Source organism: Zeus faber, assembly GCF_960531495.2.
Source record: "Zeus faber genome assembly, chromosome: 15".
Classification (NCBI taxonomy): domain Eukaryota; kingdom Metazoa; phylum Chordata; class Actinopteri; order Zeiformes; family Zeidae; genus Zeus; species Zeus faber.
In genome coordinates, this window is record NC_137194.1 from 3,978,364 (window position 1) to 4,004,762 (window position 26,399).

General features: G+C 44.1%; 1 protein-coding gene across 1 annotated transcript; it reads left to right on the forward strand.

The window, feature by feature from the left end:
• The first annotated feature begins 1,781 nt into the window (after positions 1-1,781).
• srpk3 (SRSF protein kinase 3) lies at positions 1,782-23,873 on the forward strand. The gene is made up of 16 exons (XM_080014704.1): positions 1,782-2,135; positions 7,502-8,475; positions 9,858-9,966; positions 10,288-10,375; positions 12,862-12,949; positions 13,396-13,502; positions 13,592-13,757; positions 15,254-15,279; positions 15,805-15,897; positions 16,525-16,576; positions 17,052-17,231; positions 17,309-17,406; positions 17,548-17,655; positions 18,579-18,648; positions 19,294-19,386; positions 22,707-23,873. The coding sequence occupies exons 1-16, from the start codon at positions 2,032-2,034 to the stop codon at positions 22,889-22,891; spliced, it is 2,541 nt and encodes an 846-aa protein (XP_079870830.1). The 5' UTR covers positions 1,782-2,031; the 3' UTR covers positions 22,892-23,873.
• The last annotated feature ends 2,526 nt before the right edge of the window (positions 23,874-26,399 follow it).

Here is a 26,399-nt window from a genome sequence, read left to right on the forward strand (position 1 = left end):
TGTGAATAAACAAACAAACGTTTGTTTCCAAGAAATAAAATCTAATTTTATCACCTGTCTGTCTGTCTGTCTGTCTGTCTGTCTGTCTGTTTGTCTGTCTGCCTGCCCATCTGTCTGTTGTATTATTTTCTATTCTATATTGTTCTATGCTATTCTGTTCTACTATTTTATAATCTATACTGTTCTATTCTATTATATTCAGTTCTATTATTTTTTATTCTATAGTATAGTATTGATTCTGTTCTATTCAGTTCTATTCCATTCTAATCTATTCAGTTCTATTCCATTCTAATCTATTCAGTTCTATTCTGTTTTATTCTATTCTATTATTTTCCATCAGATTCCATTCTATTTAGTTCTAATCCAGTTCTATTCTATTCTATTCTAGTATGTGTTTTCTATTCTATTCAATTATATTCGGTTAGATTAGATTCAGTTCTATTATATGACATAATATTTTATTATGTTCTCTTCTATTCAGTCTGTTAAGTTCTATTCTATTCTATTCAGTTCAATTCTATCATTTTCGGTTCTATTCTATTCTATTCTGCTCTATTTTATTATATTATTGTATATTCATTTCAATTCTATCCAATTCTGTTCTATTCTATTCAGTTAAATTCTATATTTTTTTGTTCAATTCTATTACATTCTGTTATGTTCAGTTCCATTCTATTATATTCTATTCAGTTCTATTATACCCTATTCCATCCTATTACGTTCTATTCTATTCTATTCTATTATGTTCTATCCCAGTCTATTATATTCTATTTAGTTCTGTTCTATTAAATTCTGTTATATTCGATTCTGTTCTATTCTAATCTATTCTATTATTATAGAATATAATACAATAGAATATAGAGCATATATATAATATAGAGAATATATATATAATAGAATGCAACTGAATAGAACCGAATATTCCGTTCTATTCAGTTGATTTCTATTATATCCTATTCCATTCTATTCTATTCATTTGTGTTCTATTTTTTCAGTTCTATTCTATTCTATTGTATAGTGTTCTATTCTATTAGGTTGTATTATATTCTATTCTACTCAGTGCTATTCTATTCTATTGAGTTCTATTCCATTCTGTTTAATTCTATTGTATTCTATTGTATTCAGTTTCATTCTGTAATATTCTATTCAGTTCTATTCTATTTGATCTAGTTCTGTTCACGGGGCTCAAACAGCAGGAGCGGCTGCAGCTGATGCTGCGTTCAGGTAAACTGGGAAATCTGAGCGTCCAAAAAAACCCGTCTCGGACCTTTCCAAACAAACGTTGTTCGCCGTCACCGTGGGATCCGCTGGTTGACGTGTCAACTCCGCCTCCAGCCTCATGCGATGTGAAAAAGTTGGTGAATAAAAGTTGAACTATTTGGCGGCGACATTCACATCTGTATTGACGAAGATATCGAACGGACCACGTGAGTGTCCGAACTAAGACCAACGGACTAACGGACTCTGTTTGGGGGCCCGGACCAGGGTTTGGTTACCGCCGCCGCTGCCGCTGCTCGCTGCGCGTGCGCGCGCCGGCAGCCCGCGGCGGCAGCTGATCTCCATGAAGGGAGAGGAGCCCGGCGGCCAAAAATAACCGGAGCGGCTCCGGCCCCGGCGCGGCCCGCCCCGGCCCCGGCGCGGCCCGCCCCGGCCCCGGCGCGGCCCGCCCCGACGCGGCGCGGCCCGCCCCGGCGCGGCCCGCTCTGGGCGCCGAGCGGCGGCTCGGGCCCGGGAGCCGCGCGGCCGTCCGGGGGCGACGCGGGCGCGCGCACGGGCCCACGTGCGCGGACGCGCGCGCACCCAGGCTCGTGCGCGGGCGCGGGCGTCCAGCTGGTGCCAGGCGGAGCCTCCTGCAGCTGTCACCGACGCGCCGAGCAGAGCCGGAGCCGGACCAGGAACTGAGCTCCAGACCCGCAGACCCAGACCAGGCTGTCCTCCTCCGCGTCCTCCTCCGCGTCCTCCTCCGCGTCCTCCTCCGCGTCCTCCTCCGCGTCCTCCTCCGCGTCCTCCTCCGCGTCCTCCTCCTCCACCATGTCCTGCGTGGCCGCAGCGCCGGGCGGAGAACCCCCAAAACTGTCCCGCAGCTCGGCCTGCCCGGGCAGGAAGCAGCGCAGGAGAGGGAAGAGGCACCGGAGGTACCTGGAGATACGATATACATTTAAGTATATAGATATAGTATATAGTATCAAGTATATATATAGTATATACTGTATATATATTAGTATATACTGTATATAAGCAGAGTATATATACAGTGTGTGTATATATCTATATATGTTTATCCTGTTTATAATGTGTATATATATCTGTATATATCAGGGCTTGACACTTACTTTTTTCCAAGGATCACATATGCTGCTGAGTTGAAAAACTTATGAGCATATAAAGAACCTTAGGGGCAGAATGAAAAATGATCAAATAATGTATTTTTCCTCAATATATATATATATATATATATATATATATCTCCACTATATATATAGAGAGAGAGATAGTGTATATATATAGCATATATACGTAGTGTATATATAAATAGCATATAGATAGTATATAGATAGAATATATACTGTAGATAGTATATAGACATATATAGATGGTATACATAGATTGTATATAGATAGTAGTATATTGTCTACTATGTGTCAGTATCTGTTGAGGATCCAGTTTCATTCAAGGGCCAACAAAATGATTTAATTTATTTGAAGAGAAAAAGTACACAAGGTTTCAAATTATTTCTGCTTCGAACTGCATTGATAATTGTGTAATATTTATATTTTTAACTGCTTGAAAACTGTATAAACGGTATGAACACCTTTATAATAATGTAAATAGTTCCAAATGGGAAAAAAGTCTCCTCAGTACAATAAGACACAAAGGATATCACAAAAATGGTCTTGTTTATTTTATTAATGAATTTATTATTATAAAATAATGTAATATCTTATTAATATATTATATTAGATTATATTATTAATACAATAACAAGCAACCAGGCGGCTTTATAACAATAAAATAGATATACAACTCTACATTTTTTGAGAAACTCACAAAAGCTGAATTTATAAATAATTTACACTTGATGTTGCCTATTCATAGATGGGAGCCTGCATGTCCCAGAGGAAGTTGGGGCTATTCAGAAAGTTAATGTTTTGGCATAGAGTTCATTAGATCCACCCTCAGTAACTGAATTTAATTACAATAAGAAATCAGTATCATGTTCCAATTTCTCACGTTTATAAAAAAACTAATATCAATAAATTTGGTTAAGAATTAAGCGAGTAACAGTTGATTTTGGAGGGAAGTCCGATCTCTCAATACACATTGTATTTGTTTACTAGCGGATCTTGACCGCCCAATACGGCGGATGTACAGACGCATAGCGGCGACATACTGCAGTGGCCAATGATTGCTGCTGCTGGTTACGACATGACCTCTCTTTACGGTATGTCATGATATGTTGCTGCTACTTTATGACATGTCGTGAATGGCTGTGGATACAGTGCAGTGGCTTCAAGCGCAACAAGCGGCAGGGCATTTCACTGTGGTGTTTCAAAGGATATTCATCAGCCATTAAATATCAGATCGGTACATCCCTAGTTGATCGGTACATCCCTAGCTCTTTGGTACGTCCCTAGTTGTTTGGTACGTCCCTAGTTGTTCGGTACATCCATAGTTGATCAGTACATCCGTAGTTTTTTGGTACAACCCTAGTTGTTCGGTACATCCCTAGTTTGGTACATCCCTAGTTGTTCGGTACGTCCCGAGGTGTTCGGTACAGCCATAGTTGTTCCGTACATCCCTAGTTATTCCGTACATTCCTAGCTGTTCCGTACATCCCTAGTTGTTCCGTACATCCCTAGTTGTTCCGTATATCCCTAATTGTTTGGCACATCGATAGTAGTTCCGTACATCCCTAGTTGTTTGGTACATCCCTAGTTGTTTGGCACATCCCTATTTGTTTGGTACATCTCTAGTTGTTCCTTATATCCCTAGTTGTTTGACACATCCCTAGTTGTTCCTTACATCCCTAGTTGTTCCGTACATCCCTAGTTGTTCCGTACATCCATAGTTGTTCTGTACATCCCTAGTTGTTCCGTACATCCCTAGTTGTTCGGTACATCCCTAGTTGTTCCGTACATCCCTAGTTGTTTGGTGCATCCATAGTTGTTCCTTACATCCCTAGTTGTTCGGTACATCCCTCGTTGTTTGGTACATCCATAGTGTGTGTGTGTGTATTTATATATACATATATATATATAATATAGTTTATAGATATATATATATATATATATATATATACTATTTATACTATCTATATACTATTTATACTGTATATACTATCCATAAATACTGTATGTATATATATATATATATATATATATATAGTTAGTGTATATATATAGCATATATAGTGTATATATAAATAGCATATAGATAGTATATATACTGTAGATAGTATATAGACATACCGTGGGGCAAAAAACTTTTTAGTCAGCCACCAATTGTGCAAGTTCTCCCACTTAAAAAGATGAGAGAGTCCTGTAATTTTCATACACTTCGACTATGAGAGACAGAATGGGGGGAAATAATCCAGGAAATCACATTTTAGGATTTTTAATGAATTCATTGGTAAATTCCTCGGTAAAATAAGTATTTGGGCACCTACAAACAAGCAAGATTTCTGGCTTTCACAGACCTGTAACTTTTTCTTGAAGAGGCTCCTCTGTCCTCCACTCGTTACCTGTATTAATGGCACCTGTTTGAACTCGTTATCAGTATAAAAGACACCTGTCCACAACCTCAAACAGTCACACTCCAAACTCCACTATGGCCAAGACCAAAGAGCTGTCAAAGGACACCAGAAACAAAATTGTAGACCTGCACCAGGCTGGGAAGACTGAATCTGCAATAGGTAAGCAGCTTGTTGTGAAGAAATCAACTGTGGGAGCAATTATTAGAAAATGGAAGACATACAAGACCACTGATAATCTCCCTCCATCTGGGGCTCCATGCAAGATCTCACCCTGTGGGGTCAAAATGATCACAAGAACGGTGAGCAAACATCCCAGAACCACACGGGGGGACCTAGTGAATGACCTGCAGAGAGCTGGGACCAAAGTAACCTCAAATCAAATCCTGCAGTGCCAGACGTGTCCCCCTGCTTAAGCCAGTACATGTCCAGGCCCGTCTGAAGTTTGCGCATTTAGCATTTGGATGATCCAGAAGAGGATTGTGAGTCATATGGTCAGATGAAACCAAAACTTGTCGTGTTTGGAGGAGAAAGAAAGATGAGTTGCATCCAAAGAACACCATACCTACTGTGAAGCATGGGGGTGGAAACATCATGTTTTGGGGCTGTTTTTCTGCAAAGGGACCAGGACGACTGATCCGTGTAAAAGAAAGAATGAATGGGGCCATGTATCGTGAGATTTTGAGTGAAAACCTCCTTCCATCAGCAAGGGCATTGAAGATGAAACATGGCTGGGTCTGTCAGCATGACAATGATCCCAAACACACCGCCTGGGCAATGAAGGAGTGGCTTTGTAAGAAGCATTTCAAGGTCCTGGAGTGGCCTAGCCAGTCTCCAGATCTCAACCCCATAGAAAATCTTTGGAGGGAGTTGAAAGTCCGTGTTGCCCAGCGACAGCCCCAAAACATCACTGCTCTAGAGGAGATCTGCGTGGAGGAACGGGCCAAAATACCAGCAACAGTGTGTGAAAACCTTGTGAAGACTTACAGAAAACATTTGACCTCTGTCATTGCAAACAAAGGGTATATAACAAAGTATTGAGATGAACTTTTGTTATTGACCAAATACTTATTTTCCACCATAATTTGCAAATAAATTCTTTAAAAATCAGACAATGTGATTTTCTGGATTTTTTTTTCTCATTTTGTCTCTCATAGTTGAGGTGTACCTATGATGAAAATAACAGGCCTCTCTCATCTTTTTAAGTGGGAGAACTTGCACAACTGGTGGCTGACTAAATACTTTTTTGCCCCACTGTATATAGATGGTATACATAGATTGTATATGGATAGTAGAATATAGTCTACTATGTGTCAGTATCTGTTGAGGATCCAGTTTCATTCAAGGTTGACAAATATGAATCTGATCTTAGATTAATATTTAGATTATTGAGCTTTGATTGGTTATTGGTAAGGATCAATATTCAGTATTGATCAATGATCAGTCAGTTTTATTCATCAATCAGGAATCATTCGAGATTCCGGTCAAATATTATCTGTGTTCATTGAGCTTAAAAACAACTGATAAGCAGGTTTTATAGAGAATGACATCATCAAGGCATGTGGATGATTAATATTTTTTTATTGACTATTCAAATTAAAATAAGTCCCATTAGGGCCATTTTAAAAATAAATAAATAAAGAAATATTACAAATATTACGACTTGAAATCAAATAATTTCCGTTCGTGAACAACAAGTAACAAGTGCAGCCGCTTTATTAAACATTTCACTTCAATAAAATTTTGATCAAATCAAACAATAAATATGACAAATAGGTCGAAATAAATGATAAAGTTTGTAGTGTTGACGTCTCGTCGACATATTTTACACAATGAATATTTAGCGTCTGCTTTGGGTCGGAACGTAAATATAGAAAAAGACCAAACTCTGGATGTTTGTGTCCCAGCGACGCATCATCTTCCTGCTTCTCCTCAGAGTTCTAGACGCTGCGGCTCTGTCTCGTTCCGTGTGTTTACTGTGTTTACAAGCACAGCCTGTCCACCAGGGAGGGGGCGGGGCTTAGTTCTATATCCACAAACGTGTTTGGTCAGAGGTGAAAGGTGACCTTTAGATCGTCCAAACTGATTGGCTTCCCGTTGCAACTTGCCGAGTGCGAAAATGAACAGATCTGTGGAATTTTGTTTTTATAGAAATTATCGAGTCTAATTTTATTTCGACATCGGGGCAAAAGAGATGGCAATAATTATGGTTATCATTTTATCGCCCAGCACAAATTCAAATTGTGCTGAGAGGGAATTATTTTCCCGAACATCATGACGGAGAGATTTAAATATGTCAGACCTCAACAGATTTTCTGGTCAAAAACCGGTAATTACCGGATAACGAAAACGCTGACACACACACACACACAGAACACACACACACACACACACACACACACACACAGAACACACACACACACACACACACACACACACACACACACACACACACACAGCATGTCTCAACTTCACAAAGAAAGAACAAACTTCATGCAACTGAGCTCAGAGCTATAAATAGAGGGAGACAGAGAGGTGGGTGAGGGAGGGAGAGAGAGAGAGAGAGAGAGAGTTAGCTGTACTAGTTGTGTTGTACATAAATACAATACAAACCAGTCATTTCAATTGTCAACTAGTTTTATTGTAAATTAGTTGTTTTGTAATCGAGTTTTATTGTAAACTATTTGTATTGCAAAATAGTAGTACAGTAAACTAGTAGTATAGTAGTAGTAATAGTTCTGTTCTTTTCAGACCCAACGTCCTCACCACTGAAGCTGCGCCGCCCAGTGTGACTAGTGAAGCTCCGCCCCTCTGTCCTCTGAGCTCCTCCTTCTGTACCCTCAGTGTGACCAGCGAAGCTCCGCCCCTCCTTGTGACCAACGAAGCTCCGCCCTTAAGTCTCCTGAGCTCCTCCCTCTGTACCCTCAGTGTGACCAGCGAAGCTCCGCCCTTAAGTCTCCTGAGCTCCTCCCTCTGTACCCTCAGTGTGACCAGCGAAGCTCCGCCCTTAAGTCTCCTGAGCTCCTCCCTCTGTACCCTCAGTGTGACCAGCGAAGCTCTGCCCTTCAGTCCCCTGAGCTCCTCCTTCTGTACCCTCAGTGTGACCAGCGAAGCTCCGCCCTTAAGTCTCCTGAGCTCCTCCCTCTGTACCCTCAGTGTGACCAGCGAAGCTCCGCCCTTCAGTCCCCTGAGCTCCTCCCTCTGTACCCCCAGTGTGAGCAGTGAAGCCCCGCTCCCCAGCCCCTTGAGTTCCACCCTCTTGACCCACAATCCCCCTCTTCACTCTCTGGACACTGAGGCTACACAGACTTCTCACAACAGCCAATCACCATCAACTAAAAACCCTTATATTAGTCAATATTCTTTGCTATCACCTCCCACTTCTCCTCAGAATATTACCCATGATGCTCTGCAGTCATCCTCCAGGTCTTCCCAAAACATAGCTGCACATTCTTGCCAAAATATTACCCAAAATTCTTCTGGCTCCTCCTCCAATGCCACCACCTTCCTTCCCTCCTCTGGTCATCTGGACACGCCCACCAGTGCCTCATCGTCCCATCCTGCGCCTCTCTTTGATCCCGCCCCTCAACAGTCCCCGCTCTCTCACATAGTAACCCCACCCCTTCCGGCTCTAACTCCACCTCCTTTAATTCTAACCCCACCTCCTCCTGAACTGCTGGGGTCTGATGATGAAGAGCAGGAGGATCCTTCAGATTACTGTAAAGGTAATGGATCGGTGTACAATAGATTACTGTGTGTACTCTGTGTGTACTCTGTGTGCACTCTAACTTTTACTGTAAAGATAATGGATCAAAGTTAATTCAATGAATGCGGTCCATCCCTGAAATGTTGCGGAACATTTCCTGCATGGGGTCATGTGTGAATGGGAGCAGGGATTTATATTCCGGGAGATCTATTCCGGCAAATTTGTCACCTGGTTAGGGCCACATTCCGGTTGTGTTGTGAATTGAAGCAGGACGTTGCCGGGACAAGCATGTGAAGGGTTACGTCCGTCTGATGAAACAATCACAAGACTCTGTTGTCTCTGTCTCTGTCCAGTTCAGCATCCAACCCTAACCCTAACCTATCCAACTCCAACACTAACACCAAGTGGTCTGAATATCAGACTATAAGGGTCCTATAAAAGACTTGCCCTTCAGACCCCTGGCTAACTGTGTTTTGGGGTTTTTTTAGTTTTTTTTTTACTTTTGTGCGGAGGGAATACTTGTGAGGAAGGGAACCTCCAGTATAGCAGCAGCGAGTACATTCTCCACCCAGTGATGGGTTGGCTCATCCCCAAACAACCTAACCTTAACCCTCATCCCCAAACAACCTCACCCTAACCTTCATCCCCAAACAATCTAACCCTAACCCTCATCCCCAAACAACCTCACCCTAACCCTCATCCCCAAACAATCTAACCCTAACCCTCATCCCCAAACAACCTCACCCTAACCCTCATCCCCAAACGACCTTACCCTAACTCTCATCCCCAAACCACCTCACCCTAACCCTCATCCCCAAACAACCTAACCCTAACCCTCGTCCCAAACAACCTCACCCTAACTCTCATCGCTAAACAACCTCACCCTAACTCTCATCCCCAAACAACCTCACCCTAACTCTCATCCCCAAACAACCTCACCCTAACTCTCATCCCCAAACAACCTAACCCTAACTCTCATCCCCAATCAACCTTACCCTAACCATCATCCCCAAACAACCTAACCCTAACTCTCATCCCCAATCAACCTAACCCTAACTCTCATCCCCAATCAACCTTACCCTAACCATCATCCCCAAACAACCTAACCCTAACTCTCATCCCCAATCAACCTTACCCTAACCCCCAAACAACCTAACCCTAACTCTCATCCCCAAACAACGTCACCCTAACTCTCATCCCCAAACAACCTAACCCTAACCCTGATCCCCAAACAACCTAACCCTAACCCTCATCCCCAAACAACCTAACCCTAACTGCTCTTTCAACGTAACTTTTAATGTATCGAATGTGTGTGATCACCAATATACATTACTTATCTCTTAAACTTGTTGACTATTAGAGATGCACCGATCCTTGTGTACTTTGTGTACTCTGTACCAGGTGGGTACTACCCGGTGCAGATCGGGGATCTATTCAACGGTCGTTACCATGTCGTTCGCAAACTGGGATGGGGACACTTCTCCACTGTGTGGCTGAGCTGGGACCTGCAGTACGTACAAGTACTCACTAAGTACACTGTAAATACACAGTAAATACACACCTCTCCACTGTGTGGCTGAGCTGGGACCTGCAGTATGCACTAGTACTCACTAAGTACACAGTAAATACACAGTCAATACACAATTTTTATATGTTTGATTCTTTTGGATTTGGACAAAAGATATCAATGATGTAATGCAAAGTTTTTAATAGTGTGTGTACTGTGTGTTTTGTGTGCACTATGTGTGAACTGTCTGTACTTTGTGTGTAATTTGTGTGTACTGTGTGTATTGTGTGTATACTGTGTGTACTGTGTGTACTTTGTGTACAGGAAGAAGAGGTTTGTAGCGCTGAAAGTAGTAAAAAGCGCTCTGCAGTACACTGAGACGGCGCTGGATGAGATCCGACTGCTGCGCTGCGTAAGTACTTCCTGTTAACCTGTCTACTTGAACTCCTGTCTACCTGGCTTCCTGTTTACCTATCTACCCGACTCACTGTCTACCTGACTTCTGACTTTCTTTCCACAGTACCTTAATTCCTGACTTCCTTTCGACCCAACTTCCTGTTTACCTGTTTACCTGTCTAACTGACTTCCTGTCTACCTGACTTCTTGACTTCCTGTCTCCCTGACTTCCTGTCTAGCTGACTTCCTGTCTACTTGTCTACCTGTCTACCTGACTTCCTGTCGACCTGTCTACCCGACTTCCTGTCTACCTGTCTACCTGACCTCCTTACTTCCTGTCTACCCGACTTCCTGTCCAACCTTTTCTCTGCATCTAGAGTGAGAGTGACTGTAGGGGGGGTCTTTGCTGCTTCCTTTTTCACTAAACGTCTCACGTTTTGGGCGGAGCTGCCACACCCAGTGTCTGATTGGGTGTAGCTTCTGATGGAGGAAAAGGCCCCTGTTAAAGGGGAAGGAAGTCCCCCCTGTCCATGTCCTCCCAGGGCTCTGCTACGTAGGATTTGTAGAACTCAGCTGTGAGGTCATCAGAGACTCTGAACAGCTTGGGTCATTTCCTCCATCGTGATTGGCTGATCACGTGTGATTGGCTGATCACGTGTGACTGGCTGATCACGTGTGATTGGCTGATCACGTGTGAGCACCACCCCTCCAGGGTTGGAGGCTGAGGGGAGTGAGAAACGCTTCCATCTCCTGCTTGTCCACGTGGGACTCAGATGAACGGAGGCTGATGTAGAAACCTCTTCACGCTGGGATGGAGCTTCCAGCCTCCTGCCAGCATGCGTCAAGCCTTGTCGCCTTCTTCCAATAATTTTTGCTTGGCCCTAAACAAGGCAAATACAGCTTTACGAGTTAAAATAGTACTTAAAGGAGCAATACACAGCGTTTTTGCTTTTACTTCTCATTATGAAGTTAATGTTGATTGCACAGAGTAATGTCTATAGAATAATGACACCATCAGTATTGAGACTGGTTCCCTGTCAGCCTCCATATCACTATGCATTCAGACTAGGGTGTCAGGATTCTCCAAATCCACCATTTGATTTTCGATTTAAACATTTAATTTTTTTCAGCACTGACGGTTTTGCCAGTGTTAAGCTATTGAGTCTTGATTTATAGAGAAAAACACTTGTTTCTCAATGAGTAACTTTTATTTGAATAATAACAATTATAAATAATAACAAATAAATGAGAATATTTAAACAACACACCTAAACAGTTTTGCACTTAAGCACTGACTTTAGAATAATAAACAATAAGTTACTTATTACACTACTTTTTAAAATATATTTTATTTATTTATAATTTTTTTGAGAACCACCACCAATCCCCCTCTTTGGAGAACCATCTTACCATGTTTTGGTTTATAAACAGCTAATCATCATTACTACTCCAAGAGGGGAGAATCACCACGGGTGAGACAAATAAACATAGAACCAAACAATAACACGTACATGGAAAAACATAAACATAGAAACAAACAATGTGTACATGGAAAAACATAAACATAGAAACAAACAAGGACATGTAAATGGAAAAACATAAACATAGAAACATCAGATGACAACATCTATCTATGACAAAACAGATTTAATTAAGTCCAGGAAAACTGGAACAGTAATAGGTTACGTGGCCTCTTACTGTCACAGTTATGGCAGTAAATGAGGAAGAAAAGGAGAGGGATGCAACCAGGAGGGTGCTGGGGTGCCTTCAAAGCAGGTGCTGGTGCTGGTGGTGTGCGTGTGCGTGTGCGTGTGTGTGTCCGTCCACCTGTCTTCCGAGGGGGCGGAACCAGAAGTGACCTTGTTGGATGGTTCTTGAGATTTTATTTAATTAAAGGGGAACATGCTGAGTAATACAGCGGCATTGTCAGAGATTAGTATGTTACCAACAGTGGAGGATACTGCCCAGGAAGTGACAGAGTTTGAGATAAGAAAGTCTCTGTGGCAGTTCCGCCTGCCACACCCCACCGGAGAAGTGTTTCCAGGGCCCTCCTAGAAAACACACCAGTTTATTTTCGAGAGTGGGCTAGATGGAACAAGCCCGGAGCAGATGGACACTCCTGTGTGCGTGTGTGTGGAGGTGGAGGTTTTACCTGTTGCTAGTTAGACCAATCAACAGGTTCACAGCCACACTGATCCTGGGTACACGGTTTAAAAAACAAACACTGTTGTACTTTTTTTTTTTTTTTTTTCTCTAATCTACTCTTTTCTACTCACTAATTGAATGAACCCCCCCCCCCCCCCCCCACACACACACACACAACAAGGACTAATCTGTAAAAGCCCAGTACACACGGTACACACAGTACTACAGTACACACAGTGTGTGAATATCCTGTCATGCTGTGTGTACTGTGTGTACTCCGTGGGTACTCAGTGTGTACTCTGTGTGCTGTGTTTACTCTATTGACTGTGTGTACTCTGTGTACTGTGTATACTCCAGGTGAGGGACAGTGACCCGTCGGATCCTCACAGAGAAACGATCGTTCAACTGATCGACGACTTCAAGATTTCTGGCATCAATGGAGTTCGTATCCTGTCACGATTGATCACTTTGTATACAACTAGTATTTAGCTTACTAGTATTTAGCTAACTAGTATTTGGCCATCTAGTATTTAGCTTACTAGTATTTAGCTAACTAGTATGTAGTTAGCTAGTATTAACTCGTAAATAGTACTACTTAAAAAGCCTCTGCCCCCATGGCCGCAAGAACACTCCCAGCCCAAAGCAGTGCAGTATCAAAGGAACCATGTGGTGTATATAAGCTGCACCCCACCCTAACCACCATGCCTCCACCCACTAGCCCCTGCCCACCTCACAACCCTGAGACCTGGCGCCACAACCAGTGGCAGTACCCCCATCACCACCAGGGGGCACTGGTTTAGTTGTACTAATAATCTGTATTAATATGTCCCAGTGTGTAATAATACTGTAGTGGTATTGTAGTAGCAGTTGTACCTCCTGACCCGGGTCCAGATGTCTGCATGGTCCTGGAGGTTCTGGGTCACCAGCTTCTCAAGTGGATCATCAGGTCCAACTACATGGGGCTCCCCCTGGTGTGTGTGAAGAGCATCATCAGGCAGGTGAGAGGGTAGAGTAACCCTAACCCTGTATGATGTGGGTACTATGTACTATGTGGGTACTATGTATACTGTGTGTACTTGTACTTCAGGTACTGCAGGGCCTGCAATACCTCCACTCCAAGTGTCAGATCATCCACACAGACCTAAAGCCAGAGAACGTTCTTCTGGAGGTGGAGCCTCAGTACGTGCAGCACCTGGCGGCTGAGGCCACCAGGTGGCAGCGCACCGGGGCCCCGCCCCCTTCTGCCTCCTCAGGTGAGCCACGCCCCTTTCTGGCAAGTTCCGCCCCCCAGGTGAGAAGAGCCAGCTGATGGACAGATTCAGTGTGGCCCAAAAAGCTACTGCTGGAATACTACTAAACTACGACTTAAACTACTGCTAAACTACTACTAAACAACGACTAAACTATGACTTGAACTACTACTAAACTACTACTAAACTATGACCTAAACTACTACTAAACTACGAGTTAAACTACTGCTAAACTAGGACTTAAATTACTACTAAACCAGACTTAAACTAGTGTTAAATAACTAAACCACGACTCAAACTACTACTAAACTATGACTTAAACTACTACTAAACTACAACTTAAACTACTACTAAACTATGACTTAATCTACTGCTAAACTACGACTTAAACTACTACTATACTACAAAACTACTGCTAAACTACTTCTAAACTACAACTTAAACTACTACTAAACTATGACTTAATCTACTGCTAAACTACTGCAAAAATACAACTTAAACTACTGCTAATCTACTACTAAACTACAGCTAATTATGTGCACTATCTTTACAGTAGTACTATGATGTGTGTACTATCTTTGCGGTAGCACTATAATATGTGTACTAGCTTTACAGTAGTACTATGATGTGTGTACTATTTTTGCAGTAGTACTATTATGTCTGTACTCTGATGTGTGTACTACTGTATTACTACTGTCAAAAAGGAACACAGTACTTTCGATCGAATAGGGGCGTTGCAGCTGCTACCTGTCTCTCTCTACCTGTCTGTCTCTCAACCTGTCTCTTTCTCCACCTGTCTCTCTCTTCACCTGTCTTATTCTCTCCACCTGTCTCTCTCTCTCTCCACCTGTCTTCTTCTATCCACCTGTCTCTCTCTCTATCCATCTGTATTTCTCTATCCACCAGTCTCTCTCTATCCACCTGTCTCGCTCTCCACCTGTCTTATTCTCTCCACCTGTCTCTCTCTCTCTCCACCTGTCTTCTTCTATCCACCTGTCTCTCTCTCTCTCTCTATCCACCTGTCTTTCTCCACTTGTCTTCTACCCACTTGTCTCTCTCTCTACCTCTCTCTCCAATTCCACCTGTCTTCTTCTCTCCACCTGTATTTCTCTACCACCAGTCTTTCTCTATCCACCTGTCTCGCTCTCCACCTGTCTTATTCTCTCCACCTGTCTCTCTCTCCACCTGTCTTCACTATTCACCAGTCTCTCCCTCTATCCACCTGTCTCTCAACCTGTCTCTATTCACCTGTCTTCTTCTACCCACTTGTCTCCCTCTCCACCTCTCTCTCTCCACCTCTCTTCTCTCCACCTGTATCTCTCTATCCACCTGTCTCTCTCTCCGCCTGTCTCTTCTATCCACCTGTCTCTCTATCTGTCTCTCTCCACCTGGCTCTCTCTCCCTCTCTTCCGGTCTCTCTCTGTGGAGTTCTAATCTGTCTGTCTGATATTTACCTTTCCGTTAACTCCTCCTCTCTTCTCTTGGCTCCGCCCCTCCAGTCAGTTCGGCTCCCAGAGGCTCTCAGGTGAGTTGCTTTGTGGTGCGATCTGATAGGCTGAGCATCGTATGCTGGGTGTGGCCACTTCCAAACCATAACGAGCCTTAAAAAAATGTTGTGATTCATGATTATTTAATATTATAATTATTTATCACATTGACGTTCTGGAGCGTACAGATAGAAAAACACACAAACAAGGTGTGTGTGTGTGTGTGTGTGTGTGTGTGTGTGTGTGTGTGTGTGTGTGTGTGTGTGTGTGTGTGTGTGTTTTGGATCAATAAGAGAATCTCCAACTTCCTGTCTCGAGACAGAACACACCCTCTTTCAAGTCCTCAGTCACATCCTGGCATTTCAGATTTCCCAGCATGCATTTTAACGCTGCTGTCGTTCATGTCTATTATTAACATGTCTATTATTAACGTGTGTGTGTGTGTGTGTGTATGTGTGTGTGTGTGTGTGTGTGTGTATGTGTGTGTGTGTGTGTGTATGTGTGTGTGTGTGTGTGTGTGTGTGTGTGTGTGTGTGTGTGTGTGTGTGTGTGTGTGTGTGTAGGTTGGAAAACTTTCCAAAAACAAGAAGAAGAAACTGAAAAGGAAAAGCAGAAAACACCAGAAACTGATGGAGGAGAGACATCTCCACCTGCAGGTAGTATACAGTACTACGCAGTACTGCACAGTACTACTATAGTACAACTTCTGTACTCATCTGTGTAATACTGCGTTCTGATCGGTTGGTCAGTTAGTTCTGAATAATGATCGTTGCCACGGCAACCACTTCTCCCTCATATCACTCCACCCACATGCTAATGCTAATGCTAACTAGTGTTCCAGCTTCATGAGTTGGAGGAGAAAGAAAGAAAGAAAGAAAGAAAGAAAGAAAGAAAGGAAGGAGGAAAGAAAGAAAGAAAGAAAGGAAGGAAGGAGGAAAGAAAGAAAGAAAGAAAGAAAGAAAGAAAGAAAGAAAGAAAGAAAGAAAGGAAGGAAGGAGGAGAAGGAGAGGAGAGGCTTCCATGGAGGAAGTTACTGAACTGTCCAGATGTCAGTACGGGGTCAGTAGAGGGTCAGTACGGGGTCAGTAGAGGGTCAGTACTGAACTGAGATTCTACTGAGTCAACACTACAGAATGTACTACTACTCTACAATACTGCCTCACGTCTCTCCGTCTAACCCCTGCCCTGTCTTACCCCTGCCCTGGTGTCACCCATCCTGTCTCGCCATCCACTGTCTGACCACCGGCCTATCTCACCACAGTATGTCTCTCTCTCTCCTCCAGAAAATGGAAGAGCTTGATCATGTGACATCTCAAACCGATGACATCACCAACTGTGAGTAGTATTAGTACTACGTTACTACTAGTACAATTAGTACTAATGTAGGACTGGTAGTATGAGTTAGTACTACTACTAGTTAGTAGTATTAGTAATACGTTACTCCTCGTACCATCAGTACTAATGTAGGACCGGTAGTATGAGTTAGCACTACTACTAGTTAGTTGTATAAGTAATATGTTTCTACTAGTACCATTAGTACAACTGTTGGACTGGTAGTATGAGTAAGTACTACTACTAGTTAGTAGTATTAGTACTACATTACTCCTAGTACCATAAGTACTAATGGAAGACCGGTAGTATGAGTTAGCACTACTACTTTCTTAGTAGTATTAGTACTATGTTACTACTAGGACAATAAGTACTAATGTAGGACCGGTAGTATGAGTTAGTACTACTACTTTCTACCTCTATCTCATCTCTTCATCTTCCTTTGTATTATCAGAAGGCTTCTCTTTCTCCGCTTCCACAGTTAACAGCAAGGTCAGCCCAGACTCCGCCTCTTCCTGGTTGGAGGCGGGCTGCAATGGCCACGCCCACTGGCGCCTCTCCAGTCCCGCCTCCGGCCAGTCGGGGATCTCTGGCTCGATGACATCAGCGACCTCGGAATCAGCGGCGTCCTCCGTGTCGGGCTACGACAGCGGCCGCGACGGTGAGCTCCACCCTACATGCTACACGGTACACGCTACCGCTAGCTGTGTGTGGATGCTAACCCTCTACCTCCGGCAGCCTGCAGCGCTGCAGACTTCGTGCTCAGTCCGCTGGATCCCAGCAACGCCGACAAGCTGCGCGTGAAGATCGCTGACCTGGGCAATGCATGCTGGGAGGTAGGTGTAATGCATGCTGGGAGGTAGGAACAAGGCAAGGTGAAGTAGCTAACCGCTATCATCCTCTCAATTCAAATTTGCTTCTTGGCGACAACAAGACCTGAATAGGAGAGATAGAATACTATCACCCCTCCCCCCCAGTACAAGCACTTCACTGAGGACATCCAGACCCGTCAGTACCGAGCGCTGGAGGTTCTGATTGGAGCCGAGTACGGAGCGGCTGCCGACATCTGGAGTACTGCGTGTATGGTGAGTACTTCCTGTCTCTGACTCTACTCCCTGTCTCTGATTCTACTTCCTGTCTCTGATTCTACCTCCTGTTTGCCTTTCTGTCTCTGATTCAACTTTCTGTCTCTGACTCTACTCCCTGTCTCTGATTCTACTTCCTGTCTCTGATTCTACCTCCTGTTTGCCTTTCTGTCTCTGATTCAACTTTCTGTCTCTGACTCTACTTCCTGTCTGACTCTACTTCCTGTTCTACTACCTGTCTCTGATTGTAGTTCCTATTGTACTTTCTGTTCTGTTTCCTGTATCTCTACTTCCTGTCTGTGACTCAACTTCCTGTTCTATTTTCTGTCTCTGACTCTACTTTCTGTCTCTGACTCTACTTCCTGTTCCACTTCCTGTCTCTGACTCTACTTCCTGTCTTTGACTCTACTTCCTGTTCTGCCTCCTGTCTGCGACTCGACTTCCTGTTCTTCCTGTTATGTTTCCTGTCTCTGACTCGACCTCCTGTCTCTGATTCTACTTCCTGTTCTGCTTTCTGTCTCTGACGCTACTTAATGTTTCTGATTGTACTTCCTGTACTACTTCCTCTACATCGGCGAGGGAGACAGGTGCGCAAAATGTGCCGCAATCGCTCCCTCTCTGCACCCAGACTCGGAATGCGCCCTCTGATTCTAATTGCTGTTTTACTTCCTGTATCTGACTCTACTTCCTGTTTCTGATTCTACTTCCTGTTCAGCTTCTAGTTTGATTTTCCGTCTCTGACCCTACTTCCTGTCTCATTCCACTTCCAGTCTGATTTCATTTCTTGTCTCTGATTCCACTTCCTGTCTCTGACTCTACTTCCTATCTCTTACTCTACTTCCTGTCTCTGAATCTACTTTCTGTCTTACTCTACTTCCTGTCTCTGACTCTACTTCCTGTTTCTGACTCCTCTTCCTGTTCAGGCCTTTGAGTTGGCGACAGGAGACTATCTGTTTGAACCACACTCAGGAGAGGAGTACACCAGAGATGAAGGTACTCCTACAAATACTACAATATGTGCTACTATACTACTTTATAATACTACAAATACTACCATATGTACTACTATTCAATTTTACTATTCTACTTTATATTACTACAAATACTAAAATATGCACTGCTATTCTGCTTTACACTACAACTAATACTCTCATATGTACGACTTTTCAAATTTATACCACTACAAATAGTACCATTTGTACTACTATTCAACTCTATACTACTACAAATACTACCATATGTACTACTATTCAACTCTATACTATTACAAAAACAACCATATGTACTAGACTTGGGTTTTTTTTGTTTTGTTAGTTTAATGCTCTGTCACACTCAGCCAATCACAATAGGGTTTAGGGTTCCTAGGGTTCAGGTTTAGGCTCCTAGGGTTTGGGTTCCTGGGGTTAGGGTTCCTTGTTTAAGGTTCCTGGGTTTAGGGTTCCTTGGGTTAGGTCTCCTAGGGTTAGGGTTCTGGTACACAGATGAAAGGAAATGATAGGTTTGAAAAAAGTCGATTTTGTACTTCAATGTTTTAGAGTATAGAAGTTCTTCATGAAATAAACAGTGTGAAGTAGTATCTCTGTAGTACTGTAAAGTGCAGCGTAGTACTGCATACTAACATGTACTTTGTATGTACAGATCACATTGCTCACATCATGGAGCTGCTCGGTCCAATCCCACTGCCCTTCGCTCTGTCTGGGAAGTACTCCAGAGAATACTTCAACAGGAAGGGTGAGTACTTCAACAGGAGGCTGAGTATTTCAACAGGAGGCTTCGCACTTCAGCGGGAGGGTTAGTACTTCAGCAGGGGGGTTAGTACTTCAACAGGAGGGTTAGTACTGTACATCAATGTAGTAATGAACGGGGACAACAGTAAGAAGAGGGTTCGCGTTAAGAAATGGAGCAGAACCAGAAATGGAGACACAAGCTGCAGCCAGCGCCCCCCAAACAGGACAAGATGGAGGCTGCAGAGAAAAGAAAACTTTGGACTCAATGAATGTAGTGGTGAGTGTAGTGGTGAGTGTAGTGGTGAGTGAAGGGTTGTGACCAAAAAAGGTCCAGACCTGGAACACTGAAAAGTATGGATCTCTGGACGACGTTTCTATCTATTCTGGCCTCAAAAACCTCGGAAGAAAAAACACTGGAACCCAACAGAGTCTAATGTGAAAAAGTTTGTGTATCTGAGCGTCAAGTACAGCAACAAACAGTGAATAGGGCTCCAGAGCCGGAGCGTGTTTTCGAGAAGATATTAAAAACAAATGGACAAATTTTAGAAATACAAGATTGGACAAGTGGGATAGAAAGTGAAGTGAAGCTCAGAGATGAAGGAAACCATGGCAGATTTAGAACGATGGGACGTTGGGGTCAGGGATGCCCTCACCCGGCTGCTTACTAATCAATGGGCATTACCTGGTTAAGTATCCGACTTGGAATGGCGGGCCCGGAGGATTCCGAAGGCACCTCCACAGTGGCGTTCATTGAAAGGCTGATTAAGTCGGAATTAGGAGGATGGTCTTGCCTTTGACCGGGGCCGTGACCTGGGGATAGAACTGACCACTGCCTCTGGTAACAAAAGCACCCGCAAGCGCACCACCACACTCTAGGGTGGTTTGGTTCCTCCAGGTCTCAGTTAAGGAGAAGATCCTGTAAACCGCTTGGAAGAAGGAGCTATGTGTCCAAAACAAAGGAGTATATTTTGAGCATGGTTATGCAACGGACGGGGTAGAACAAGAGGAAGGAATATATTCCCGTTAAGAAGGCGCTGAAAGAGAAGGGAACACACTTCCAGACCCGTTAACCAGAATGCACCTTTTCCTTGAAACGGGCACCGTCCTGTATAGCAGCGCCACACAGGCAGCGGAGCAGCTGTGAACAGGGATTCACCGTGGGTGAGGTTAGGGTCAGGGCCACTTGTGTGACCAAGAGCGAGGGCATATCGAAGGAAACGCTGACCTGGAGACGACCGAGACCGGGGTGGCAGAGATTCGGACCGGTTCTAGCAGCAGATCCGGGGGAAGCTTACGGAGGAGTACCACGGGGCGGAGCCGGGAGCTGCGGCAGGGGATGAGTGAATGGTTTATTCTTAACTCCCCATTAGCAGATCACAATGAGTGACAATGTTTCTTTTTATGGGTTAGGGTTAGGGTTCGTGGAAAAATAAATGAACGGACCGGGAGACCAGGGTGACCCCCCCACCCTTTTATTCCAAACAGTGTAACCATAGAGCACTGAGCTGCTCATGTCTGGTCTCCTTCACCCAGAGGTTGTTGAAGGAAGCAGCGACAATCATTTGAGATAGTGTGGTGGAAAAAAAATCCAGAGAGCTCCAGCTACTCCTCCCCACCTAACACCTCTTCAGAATTCATATAGCTATTATTCTTGCTCTACTCTTTCTTCTATTATTCTCCAAATCTACCAGCAAACTAAACAAGAAATACTGTTAAAAACAAACACATGCAAAAGGCGACCCCTTTCCTTGTTTGTTTCTTAATAATATCCTGTTCTATGGAATATCCCAGTTTCTGAGGCAAAAATATTTTCTGTGTATTCCTACTGTATCTCTTTTTGTCTTTTTTGGCAGCTGCCCAGTTTTTCTCACTTCCGCCCGTACTTTCCTTCGAGGCCAGTATTGGCTATTTTATTATCAGTCTACTTTTTAGAGCGGGAACTTTGTTTTATTACTTGAGTTTCTAGACTCTGCTCATAATTTTAGTTATGCTTTTATAGTCCTTTGGCTTTTGACTCACTTGCAATTCACCCAGGATTTCATAGCTGTACCACTAATACCCCCTAGGTATAGTGGTACAACACACCACGTTTCCAGGACAAACCTGTAAGTTCAATAACCAGCCTCAATATTACCTATTTATTTCCAGGCTCACACAGGCCTGAGGTTAATCTTTCAACCTTTCTAGTGGCACGCAGACAGTACAATAACCACTAGTCTTATCTCTCTCTGGCGGGCTACAGACCCTCGCTCTCTGTTCACAGTGGTATCCGAAGCAAAACTTCTTATGTCCTGAGTCCGTTTGCTATCTGTACAGACCTATGGAAGCATTTTGAGGGCGTCTGTCATTCCCCTTTTCACCTTGGTTATTTTGGTTTCAAAAGATTTTTTTCCTTTGTCTTTTTGTCTTTTTTTTAAAATATTTTATTTTGTTGGTACCTCTTCTCCACTTAATTTGTTCTTTGTTTGGAGAGCCACATTGATTCTGATCTTACTCATGTCATCAGAGGGAAAAAAAAAAAGATTCCTCCCTCAAATGGAATTTAAATCAGCGAAACGCTTACCTTGGCCAATTTTTCCGATCTGCTGGAAGGATCGCCGCCCCTACGACACTGCTGCATGGAGGCGCAGGAATGTCCTCCTTTCTGCTCTTTTTCCAATCCTGTTCGTGATGCCAAATCTGTGGTGGAAAAATCAGCTGTGAGAAGAAGTCTTTTGTTTTAAGATCATTTATTATAAAAAGATCTGAGTTTGTCTCTGCAGAGGACAAGACTGGTTAAATATACAGATACAAACCCTTTTATAGAATCTGGGTGTGAAGCGTGTTCTTTGCAGAATATTCCAACAATTAATCTGATTAAGTAGTACTGTCTACCAGACAGTACAGTCTGGTAGACAGTCTGGTAGACAGTCTCGTTCAACGCCACTCCCTTGGGAGTGGCGTTGAACGAGAAAGCTACGCTCAAACCACTATTTCAATGGCCAAAACAATGTGTTCTGCTAAGCACATTCTCTAACTCTTCCACTACAAAAGCTACGTCCACATCCTCCACCCTGGACATGGAGTAAAGATACATCCTGCAAAGTACTGGCTCAGAAACCTCTTGCAGTGCTGACCTCTCTCTTATTGTTAAACATCTAGAACCCATGAGATACATATCACGCCATAAGTCCAAAAGGAATGGGAGAATACCTTGATTTATGTTGTGATGTATGATGATGTATGATGTATGATTCTGTCTGACTTCCTGCCCGCCTGTCTGTCTGTCTGATTGTGTCTGTCTGACCTCCTGTCTGGCTGTCTGACTTCCTGTCCCCCCTCCAGGAGAGCTCCGTCACATCTCCTCCCTCCGCCCGTGGTCCTTGTTTGACGTCCTCCTGGAGAAGTACGAGTGGCCCCTGGAGCAGGCGGCCCAGTTCAGCCACTTCCTGTCAACCATGTTGGAGCCAGACCCCGAGAGGAGGGCCAGCGCCACCCAGTGTCTGGAGCACACCTGGCTCAGCACCTAGACCCTCACCCGGACCCCCGACTCTTAGACCCTCCCCCGAACCCCCGACACCACCCAGACCCCCAACACCTCGACCCCTGCACCACCCAGACCCCCAACACCCAGACCGCTGCACCACCTGGACCCCCGACACCTAGACCCCTGCCTGGACTCCCGACACATAGACCCCTGCACCACCTGGACCCCCGACACATAGACCCCTGCACCACCTGGACCCCCAACACCCAGACCCATGCACCACCCGGAACACAACACCTAGACCCATGCGCAGACCCCCGATACTTAGACCCTTGCACTAACCCCTGACACCCAGACACCCAGACCCCTGCACCACCGGGACCCCCGACACCTAGACCCCCGCCCAGACCCCCGATACTTAGACCCTTGCACCAACTGGACCCCCGACACCCAGAACCCTGCACCACCAGGACATCCGACATCCAGACCCCTGCACCTCCGGGACCCCCGACACTCAGACCCCTGCACAACGAGAAGCCCGAACGCCCCAAGGGCGGGGGGGTGATGTAATTTGCACTTCCTGTATGTTTGTATATGAAATGTAGTTTTTCATCAACCACACAATTCTATATTTTTACTGATGCTAACAGTTAGCCGTCTGAGCACGTCTGTAGCATGTCGCCACAGACGTTGAACTGAAACGAACAGAGAAACGCACCAACGTGGAAGATCAAAGCGCTCAGCGTGATGCTAACACATTTTGCTATTACAGAGAAATGTGTGAAATTCAAAATGGCTCCTTCTTAATTGTCAGAACAGGAGGCCGCTAGCCGCTAGCCGCTAGCCTGCTAGCTCTCTGTGAGAAGCTCATTGGTTGTTTCGCAGCCAACATGATGCTCAACTAATCTAAGCTAACCCAGATTGTGTTTTTATATTTAGTGCCTTGATAAGACATCGCCGTGGAAACAATTTCCATGTGGACACTGGTTTGGAAGTTTGTGAAAATAAAAGTATACTTAAAAATGTCTGGTAGTACTGTAGTAATACTGTAGTAATAATATAGTGGTGCTGTAGTAATAACATAGTACTGTAGTAATAATATAGGAGTACTGTAGTAGTACTGTAGAAATAACAGCGTAGTACTGTAGTAGCACTGTAGTAATAACATAGTAGTACTGTAGTAGTGCTGTAGTAACAACATTGTTACTCAAAAACACTGTACTATACGTCAAAATACACTTTGCTGACAAACATTGAAAAACGATGTATTACACTATGTTGAAAAAGTACAAAATACACTATGGGAAAAACATCCAAAAACAACATACTATACTATATCCAAAAAGTTCAAAATATACTACGTAGAAAAAAAATCTAAAAACAACAGACTATACTATACTATGTTGAAAATGTCAAATTATACTACGCCCAAAATTGCCATACATGTCGTGAGACATCAAAATATACTATGCCAAAAAACAGAAATACTCTACTATGTAGGAAAAGTTCATAGTCGTTCATGGCCGTTTCTTACTTACTGTTTTTTTTAATGGATGAATAAAAGTGACTGGTCTGGTCGCTCTTGGAAGCCTTTTCTTCCTGCAAGAGATTTCCACCAATCAGGACACTGCGTACTGCGTCAAAACAGTTGATGGAGACATGACAGCTTCCCAAAAGAGAAGCCAAAACATCTGGATGGCCCTGGTGGCTGGCTGCAGTACAGGGTGAGGATCAGTGGTTGTAAGAGAACATTCGGCTAATCAGGCCAAAATACATTCATTTATTTATTTGACAGTCCAGCCCCCACAGTGTCTGCTTGGAAGAATTGGTTGAGAGGCTGTGCGGTGCCAGGCCCCTCACACGAAGGAGGCGCCGTTGGAGGTCAAGGACAAAGCAACAGATGTTGAAGCAGAAGCTTTGGCGGAGGAGGTGGTGTCATAACCACTTCCACAATTACACAGTATGACATCCTCCACCCAGTAAAAACCACATGAGCAAACTCCTGCAGTCTGCTCCACAATGCAGCTTGATGTGGCAACCACCTCATTAAGGCAACCACCTCATGAAGGCAACCACCTCATGACGGCAACCACCTCATGACGGCAACCACCTCATGAAGGCAACCACCTCACTGACAAGACACAGAGACACAGCTGCAGCTCAGACCTCTGCTAAAGACAAACGTGAGGAGATAAAGGTGGAGGTTGTGCTTCAAGAGAAGAGGCTTAGAAGCACAAGGCAACACCGTGCCCAGGGAGGCCCAGACAAGCCCACCGGAGACGCCATGAAGGGGCTGGAAAGTGCCTTCTTTAATGCGGTTGTGGCACATCAACATCGAGTCGTTAAGGGGAAGGTTTGAAACACTGAGTGAAGTGAGAAGCAGATCTGGCGCGCTGCCTAACTTCAAAACACGTGATGGTGAGACCTTGTCCAACCAGTGCAACAAGCTCTGCAGCACATTAAGCAGTGGAGGTGGAGATGGAGATGCCGTTGATGGAGAGGAACTGGCTCTGGAAATCAGCAGCTTGCCAGGCCTGTCTTCGGATGACATCACTGCACGGGAGCCTCTCTCCATCCACAAAAAGCGGCTGGAGGAGCCTACCCCAATCTGTGCATCACCCTGCGAATCGCCTGCACTCTTCCTGTGACGGAGAAGATCTTTTCAAAGCGAAAGCTCATTCAGACCCGAGGTCCTGAGGTCCTGAGGTCCTCCATGGGACAGGATCGCCTCAGTGGACCTGCCGTAATCGGTGTCAATCAGGAGTTTGGCAAGCAGCTATCATACGACATCATCGACGCCTTGAAGATGATGATGAAGACATGATGAAGACTGTGATGATGCAGAGTGATGCTCGTGAGGGGAAACCAGCCTCCACCTGATGACTCACAAGAAGCAAACCCACCATGGCCATGAAGGTGCCTTCGTGTTTCATCTGTATACTGTCGTTCCACATTAACTGTAACATTTTATTTTTTTCAAGTTTTTATCATTTGCACTTTTATATGGATCTTGTTGTCATTATTTATGTTTATTCTGTGTAATTGATTTATTCTGCCTAATTTATTTATTTTAATTTTCATGGGGGTGGGTTATATTTTTAGTATAGCAATGTTTGCCTTAATAGTGATTCTTAACAAATTTGTTCCTAACATTTAAATTTATTTTGAGGAAAATGCAGAATCTGTCTAATTTATGTCCATTTGGGAGATTATAATGCAGATTCAGTAAATCCTGTAAGTTTTCAGTAGTTTCTTGATGGAGGGTAGATGGTAAATGGACTGCATCTTACACAGCGCTTTCCCAGTCTCGCGTTCACCCCTTCACACACGCGTTCATACGTCGATGGCAGCGACAACCGTGTGAGGTGCACAGCAGCTCATCGAGAGCACTTTAGGGTTCAGTGTCTTGCTCAAGGACACTTCGGCGTGCTGCCAGGAGGAACAGGGGTTCGAACCAGGAACCCTCCGATTACTGGACGACCCCCTATAGATAGGGTAGCCCGGGTGTTTCCCATTTGTTATCATTTCTGAAGGTTTGAATACCTGTAGGT